Here is an 8892-nt window from a genome sequence, read left to right on the forward strand (position 1 = left end):
TTTCTTATTCTTCATAACATTATTGTCATTCACTTCTCCATAAAACATAAAAAACACATACATTGTTGCAACTATTATTTTGAACAAATTATTACTTAGATCAGTTAGAATAAGACAGATAAAATACTTTATTTTACCTTCTTTTTTTCATTTCTAATGCTCTTCCTTTCTTTACGTGCGTCCAAGTTTCTGACTTACAACATTTTCCTTTTCTCTGAAAATTTCTTAACTATCGCTGTGTGGGCAAGCTTACTAGGAACAAATATTCCTTCCATTTTTGTTTGTCTGAGGAAGTCTTTAGTTCTCTTTCACTTTAGAAGGATACTTGCACTTGATACAGAATCCTAGGTTTCTGCTCTTTTTCTTTGAACACTTTAAATATCTTACTCCATTCTCTTATTACTTGCATGATTTCTGTAAAGAAATCATATGTAATTGTTGTTATTCATGTTCCTATTTATGTAAGTTATCCTACCACTTTTCCCCAGCTTCTTTCAAGATTTCATTTTCGTCTGATTTTTTTGCAGTTTAAATATCATATGTCTAGATGTAGACATTTATCTGGTGTTTATCCTGCTTTGTGTCTTACAAATTTTCTGGATCTGTGGTTTGTTGTCTATCATTAACTTTAGAAGGTTCTCATCTATTTTTATGTCAGTATTTATTCTGTTTCTCCTCCTTCTCTTCCTTCTTTCCTTTCTTCTTCCTTCTTCTTTCTTCTTCTTCCTCTTCCTCTTCTTCCTCTTCCTTTCCTTCTTCTTCCTTCTTTTTTCTCCAATTATGTATATTTATACTTTTGTAATTTTTGCTCAGTTTTTTAATAATGTATTCCTTTTTTTAATACTTTTTTCTCTTTACTGTTAGTTTGGAAAGTTTCTATTTACATATCTTTAAGCTAATTAGTTTTTTTCCTCTGAGTTCAGCCTATTAATGAGTCTATCAATGTCATGCTTCATCTCCATTAAAATATTTTAGACTTTTAGTGTTAGTTTGATTTCTTCTTAGATTTTCCATTTTGCCTTATATTACCCATCTTTTCTTGCATTATGTCCACTTTTCTATTAGAACTTAGCATATTTGTCATAATTATTATAAGTTCCTAGTCTGATAATTCTAAAATATCTGCTATTATCTGAGTCTGGATCTGATTGATGCTTACTTTTTCACTTCAGATTGTTTCTGCCCTTTAGTGTGTCTTGTCATTTTTTACTGAAAGCTGGAAACGATGTATTGGGTAACAGAAACTAAGAAAGATAAGCCTGTAGTGCAGGTTTTATGCTTATCTGACTAATATTTAGGCTGCATTTTCTGTTCACTTGCAGCTGTGATATCAGAGGGTAAAATTTCCCCTGATTCAGTTTTGTCTTCCTCCTTATTTTTGGTCTTGCTAGGGACTCTTTCTTAAATAATATCTGCAGCTTGTAATTTTTTAAAGCTGGAATCCTCTGATATATACAGGAGACTAATTGATGTGTTGGTAAGTTGTAGAGGAAGAAGGGTTCCACAGCTTATGATTAGGATTCAGTCTTTAAGTGAGTCTGTATCTATAACTGCCCAATGGGCTCATTTTGCAAACTACCCAGATAGAGCCAATTTATCAAGACGGGAAATTGCAATAGAGAAAGAGTTTAATACACATAGAGCCAGCTAAACAGGAGACTAGAGCTTTATTATTAATCAAATCAGCCTCTCTGAAAATTTGGAGGCTAAGCTTTTTCAAGGATAGTTTTATGGGCAGGGGCCTATGGGAATGGGCTGTTGGTTGGTTGGGAATGAAATTACAGGGGTATGGAAAATGCCCCCTCATGAGATGAGTCCACTTCTGGGTGGGGACCACAGGACTAGCTGAGCTAAGGGTCTTGGGTCAATATCAGGCTGCCTGGTCATCAGAAATGCAAAAGCCTGAAAAGACATGTCAAAAGGTCAATCCTAGTTTCTACAATAGTGAATAGGGGAAGTTGCAAATCTTGTGACCTCCAGAATAATGGCTGGTAATCATTTGACTATGCCTGCATCATAGCAGAATTCAGGCCACTCTCATCCTCCTAACCTTGTGGCCTTTCATTAGTTTTACAAAGGTGGTTTAGTTTTGGGGACGGGCTATTATGAAACTGTAAACTAAATTTCTCCTATAGTTAGCTTTGTCCATGCCCTGGAATAACCAAGGGCAGTTGGGAGGTGAAAGGCAAGATGGAGCTGGTTAGATCAGAAGTCTTTACTGTCATAAGTTTTCACTGCAAGAGCAGTTTCCTATCCCTAGGATGTAAATTTCACAACTTTTTCTTTGCTATTCTCTCCATTAGGTGAGATAGGAAGGCTATAGGGAACAGGAGTTGTGTATTTCCTTTCCCCTAAGTCACTTAGAATTTGGTAAAATCCAATTTATTTAGGCTCTGCTAAAATAGTTTCTCTTGAGAGCATGCTCTTGTAAAGAGAACGGAGAGCTCTGAGGTATTTTTAAATGATTACTTTTCCCCTTTCACTACTAGAAGCAAAAAAAGATTGTTCTCTGATCTTTACAGTGAGATCGAGTGAGGCTCCTGGAGGTAAAATTTAGGAAACTATGGAAGCTTCCTTAAGACTGTCCTCTCTACACCCAGAGCTTTTAATTTAAGCTCATGCATACTGAGCTTCCAGCCATTCATCAAATAAAGTTGACATGTTCCCACTGGTATTGGCCTTAGAGAGAAGGCTTCTGTTCCTGGCAAGTTCTGATTCTCCACATCCACTTGTCTGTCTCTCTGGTTTTCAGGGTAGTAGTTTGCCCTGTGCCCTCACTTCTCTGATGAATGTAACAAGATTAATTGCTTTTCAGTTTGTTCTGACTTTTTCTTATTGTAAGGATGGAAGGAACAAGCTCTTTTTATGTCAGACTGGAAAGCTCCACTTAAATCTCTTTGATCAAAATTGGTTTACTGGCCACCCCTAGTTGCAAATAAATTTAGAAATGTGAAAAATTAAACTGACTTCCTTGCTGCCCTGAAGAGAATAGAGGTACCATTAGCATGGAAGAAAGTACTTTCCTTCCTTTTATAGACTGTGAGGATTCTCTTTCTGCAACTTCCTCCTCTCTGAGATTTTGGAGAAAATGCATATTATGAGTAAAAGTTCAACCCATTGGCTTTGTTTTCCATTTGTTTTTGCATAATGAAGGGAACTTACACATTGCCATACAGAAACCTAGGACCATCAACTATACACAGTTAGTGTTTTGCCTTAAATATCAACAAACCTCTTCCCTTGCTGATATACCAATGTCTATATCTCCAACCCCATAATCTGTGTCTCTCTTTTAAGCATTAAAATATGCCTATGAAACATATATTTTCACCTTTCAAGTTATCTCTTAGTATAAAGTATAATAATTTGAGATATAGGAAAGAAAAGAGAATTATTCCTGAATGTACCTTTCTATAGTGCAAGACAATTGCCATCATTTCTGAACCAAGTACCTCTTGATTCATTTACACACAGTTATTCGTTACTCTTTCTATCTCTTTGTCATTTCAATATCTAGTACCATCAATCTTTTTTTCTTCCATGACTTGGCCCTTAACAAACCATCGAAGGTTTTTAATTTCAAAAGCTCCCGTTTTTAACTAAAGTTAGAACTACCATTTGATCCAGCAATCCCACTACTGGGTATCTATCCAGAGGAAAATAAGTCGTTATATCAAAAAGGCACTTACACAGGCATGTTTATAGAAGTGCAGTTTGCAATTGCAAAACCGTGGAACAAGTCTAAATGCACATCAAACAACCAGTGGATAAAGAAAATCTGATATATAGATAAAATGGAACAGTCATAAAATGAAACAAAATAATGGCATTTGCAGCAACCTGGATGAAGTTGCAGACCATTATTCTAAGTGAAGAAATTCAGGAATGGAAAATAAAATATTATGTATTCTTGATATAGGAGTTAAGAAGAAATTACTTAGGCAGATAGTGAGGGCATGGAAGTCCTTGTTAAGGTTTTCCCTTTAATGAAAAGCAGCCCCAAATCATTTTCCTTCTAACAAAGGGCAGGCTATAAAATCGAGCTGCAGACATAGATCTGGCCATTGTGCCAATCATGTTCAAAATGACAGCTCCATCTTCCCTTCTCTGCCAGCCACGTGTATAGTAAGAAGCAGAGAAGATGTCAATGGTCAAGGGGAAAATTCATCTGCATAATAAGGTTAGGGTGAGATGGCCAGCCTTCCCTGCATGCTGTGTAAACATCATACCTGATTGAACCAATCTGTGAGCCCTATGTAAATCAGACGCCTCCTCAAACCTGACTGTAAAATCTGTGGCCTCCACCACCGGCCAGTCTTTCCTCTCAAGAATCTCCTCTCCCTCACTAGAGAGAGAGCTGTTTTCCGGTCTCTTTCTTCCTCCTATTAAACCTCCACTCCTAAATTCCTCATGTGTGTCCGTGTCCTAAATTTTCTTGGCACGAGACAATGAACCCTGGATATTTAACCCAGACAACGTAGCTGCCTCATTCTCACCTACAAGTGGGAGCTAAGCCATGAGGTCACAAAGGCATAAGAATGATATAATGGACTTTAGGGACACATGGGGAAGGAAGGGAGGAAAGTGAGTGCTAAAAGACCATACCCAATGTATAGTCTTTATATAGACCAATATAGTGTATATTGGTCTGTTGATGGGTACAGCAAAATCTCGGAAATCACCACTAAAAAACTTATGAATATAACCAAAACCACCTGTTCCCCCCACAAATTAAAATAAAATAAGTTGCTATAAACTGAAAGAAAGCGCCCCCTTTTTTCTTGAAGTGCCAGATGTTTTTTAAAGAAATGGCTACAAAACTGTTCTATACCATTCATCCCACCAACTCGTTTGAGGTTTCAGAGACAACTGAAATGTTTCACAAACAAGTAAGAATATACAAAATAAGATATATTAAATATGAAAATCCTAAGTTCACTCTGGTACTTATGTTTTCATTTCCATTAATACAAAAATTCTGGAATTGTCTTCAGAACATCCAGATACTTTTTATTAATGGTATTGGGCATTTATAAAAGCTCTGACAACTCATAAAAGAGAAAGTATACCTTTCTTCCAAGAAAGAACACTGAGGAGCTCAAAGGTCCAAAATACACACTATGCTAAAAGGCTTCTCTTCACTTTTCAGAGAATGATAATAACAAGGAGTTACTGTGAAAACCCTATTCTAGTTTTTCTTCTATATATTGACCAAGATGTATAGTATCTCCTATTTAAGCTCAGGCATTCAGTGATTCTCAAATGTGGTCAAAAACAGTTTTTTAAATTTTGCTTTGTTTCATTTCAATTTTCAAATCATTGTGGATTGATAATTTTTAACATATACAATCACTCATAACATCATCACAGTATCAAATTGTTACAAATGAATATAAATGTTTACTCTCAATTTCTCTATTAATCTTCTCTCAAAGTGATAATGAATATGACACACCAGAAACCATACTGCAGAGTAATACTGCTTTAATCTTTGTTGATTCTTCTCATTTTATCTTTTCATCTCTTATACATTTTGCAGTTTGCTTTGTTATAAGCAGTATCCCTACTATTGCTCTCTTCTTATTTTTTTCTGCTTAAATCGATTTTTAAGAAAAAATGCGATAATAGTTTTTGTACAATTTAAATGTTTTGGAACAAAATAAAGGCCTGAATTCCTAAAAATAAGTACTTTATTTGGCAAATAAGTTGTGCTCAGTAGAACAGAGGATGTGTGATGAAGCTAGAACACAGTTGTTAAAAGAAGTTTGAAAAAATATTTTTGTTTTTATTTTTGTCTGCTAAACTTCTTTTTTTTTTCTTTTGAGACAAAGTCTTGCTCTGTTGGCCAGGCTGGAGTGCAGTGGCACAATCTCTGTTCACTGCAACCTCTGCCTCCCCGGCTCAAGCAATTCTCCTGCCTCAGCCTCCCGAGTAGCTGGGATTACAGGCGTGTGCCACCACGCCCAGCTAATTTTTGTATTTTTAGTGGAGATGGGGTTTCACCATGTTGGCCAGGCTGGTCTCAAATTCTCCTGACCTCAGGTAATCCGCCCGTCTCAGCCTCCCAAAGTGTTGAGATTACAGGCATAAGCCACCACGCCCGGCCAACGTTTATATAATAACACCTTTTAAAAATTATATTAAGTATATGTACTTACAAATGTTAAAATTATCGTTAAATATTATTTTAAGGTTAAACTTCTGCCAGTACTGATGTAGACAGTTTTTTCATTTTTCTTGTCTTTTATTTGTCCCTGTTGCTGACTTTATTCTGGGTCATTTTAAAACATAAACACACTCATCAGATGCCTAAGATATGCTGCGTTAGTGACTCACATAACATAAGACTTGGAAAATAAAAGCTTTATATTAATGTCTCTGTCACATCTATTATGTATAGAAATGACTTTGACCTTTCTCATAACTGATATCCTCGGTTTCTACAAATTCTTTCTGCTTGCAGTATTTGTTGTATGAATTATAGAGGATTGTTCTATATCATATCCATCTTCAGATGTGATTTATTTGATGATAATGTTTTTTGTATCTGGCTTCTATCTGAATGTGACCTTACTTTAGTTTAAAATAGCATTCCTAGCTATTAAGGATTATTTTTTACAATAATTCTTGTATGAAATAGGTTTTCCCTGAGACCATGTCCAAATCATTTATGATATATATAGTCTTGCCTTATATAAATTTTAATTACATTTCTTATTCTTTGTGTATTTTAATCTTGTTTAGTGGTCATCTTGATAAAGCAGGAGTCTATTTGAAGGAAACCATGCTCCAGATCAAAATGTGTGGATTGTGAACATCAAGTGACATATCATGAATTGATCATCTGAAAAATAAATGCAATACTCCACCATTTCAGGAAAATAAACGCAGTACAAGTATTTAATATCCAAGCTACATGCTCTAGAATTTTATTAAATACCATATCTCACTAACATGTCTTTTTTCCCCCTGTGGTAAACTTGAAATTTGCTGCTTTTCAACAAATAATAATGAATATGTATAGGTAGGCTTTTGAAAAATATTGTTATCATGTTTAAATTTTTGCAAATGTTTTATGACATATTTAGATGTTTAGAAGTGTGTTTTAATAATAGAACACCACATTTCCTCTGACATATATTTATAATGGCTTACGCTTAAACAAAATGTTTAAATACTTTAAACAGTCCTAGGAGACTGTTATTACAACTAACTCCTATATTATGTGTTGCTATTGCAGATAAGCCATAGTGTAATTAAAATTTCCATTTAAGGTAAAATTTGAATATTGAATTAAAATTTTACTTTTATGTATGAAATAAATGATAATTATCTCTGTCTCTCTAAAATTCTTAATTATAGTACTTAAGTAATTTGTAATATGTAGATTGAATTATCACAATTATTTTATAAATTAAAAGATTACAAAACTATTGGATTCACATGAACATTATATTTGGTAACCGACTTGCAATCTCTAAAATGCAATTTAAAGTGAGGTACAGGGAATTCTACTATTGGAAATGATGAACGTACTGTAATTATGTTTCCAAAATAAGCAACTAGAAAATAGGACAAAATACTGAAAACAATGGTTTCCCAGAAATGGAACAAAAGTGAGAAGGACTGTGATTTCTGAGACAAGAGAAATAAACGAGAGGAATCTATAATTATCCATTTACTGCCTGGAGGAGCATTCCAGATTATCGTCCAGGGAAAAGGATTATAAGTAGAGCACAGCAGTAATCCTGAGTTGAAGGTGAGTTGATGAACAGAAATAAAAAGTCAGGGAGTCTGAAGACGCTGGAAGTTGTAGGGAAGGGTTCCACAGTAAGAACTATGTGAAGAACTTTGCAGATGTGCATATTGCTCATGTTGAGTCTTTGCTCATTGGTAAGCTGCATGTGCACAGAATGGAACTGAAAAAGGTCACATCATTTTATTCTTTCTGTTCTCCACAATGCCAGGTAGTAAAGAACTGGTCAGTGATAAGCTAAACAACCCTCAGCATTCATACCTCCAGAGGTAGATACTTGAATTTTGGCCAGCAAGCATGGAGAGTCCTTGTTGTTCAAACAGGGCATTTAGTAGAGAGACCACAAGAGTCATGTATTAGTAGAAGTGGTAAATTACCTGTAGCATAAAGATGACTCTAGGCCCAGCCTAAAGATGCTTAAAAACTTGTTTGAAAAAATCAGACTTATCTGCAAGTAACTGCCCACCGGAACAAAGACTACAAAATCCAGGTATTTAACATACATGATGTCTAGTATACAATAATAAATTTCTAGGCATGCCAAAAAGCAGGAAAACAAAACACAGGATTGGGAGAACATAAAATCAATAGAAACCGAAACAGAAATGAAAAAAAAAAGAATTAGAAAAAATTAATTTAAACATATATTACAAATACGTTAACTATGCTCAGTAATTGAAACAAAAACATGAACAAAAAGAGAGGAATGAAATATTTAAAAAAGAAGTAAATGGAACTTTAAAAAATATCAAAAATTCAAAAATTCACTAAATTAAATTAACAGTATATTAAATACAAATAAAGAAGTCACTAAAATTGAAGATATAATAAATATAGCCAGAAAAACCCAAACTGAAGCAAAGATAAAAAAGAGTGGGAAAATGACTAGTGCTTCACTGACTTGTGAGACCATATCAACTGGTCTAACATATAAATAACTGGGTATGTCAGAATGAGTTGGGATGAGAATTTTAAAACCATTTTGTATTAGTCTGTTCTCACACTGCTGATAAATATATAGCCAAGTATGGCTAATTTATAAAGAAAAGAAGTTTAATGGACTCACAGTTCCACATGGGTAGGGAGGCCTCACAACCACGGTGGAAGATGAAGAAAGAGTAAAGAGACTTCTTACA

The 8892-nt window shown here is 34.7% G+C and overlaps 1 protein-coding gene across 2 annotated transcripts in view; it reads left to right on the top strand.

The window, feature by feature from the left end:
* CCDC179 (coiled-coil domain containing 179) overlaps window positions 1–7338 on the top strand; it is a 20848-nt gene extending 13510 nt beyond the window's left edge. The window contains exons 4-5 of one of the 2 annotated variants that reach the window (XM_011971315.1): window positions 4788–4889; window positions 6745–7338. In XM_011971315.1, coding sequence (XP_011826705.1) covers window positions 4788–4889; window positions 6745–6756 — 114 coding nt within the window. In that variant the 3' untranslated portion in view covers window positions 6757–7338. The remainder of the gene's footprint in view (window positions 1–4787; window positions 4890–6744) is intronic. The other variant, XM_011971317.1, reaches the window with a different exon arrangement.
* Window positions 7339–8892: the final 1554 nt, after the last annotated feature.

Source organism: Mandrillus leucophaeus, unplaced genomic scaffold, assembly GCF_000951045.1.
Source record: "Mandrillus leucophaeus isolate KB7577 unplaced genomic scaffold, Mleu.le_1.0 Scaffold1211, whole genome shotgun sequence".
NCBI classification, from domain to species: domain Eukaryota; kingdom Metazoa; phylum Chordata; class Mammalia; order Primates; family Cercopithecidae; genus Mandrillus; species Mandrillus leucophaeus.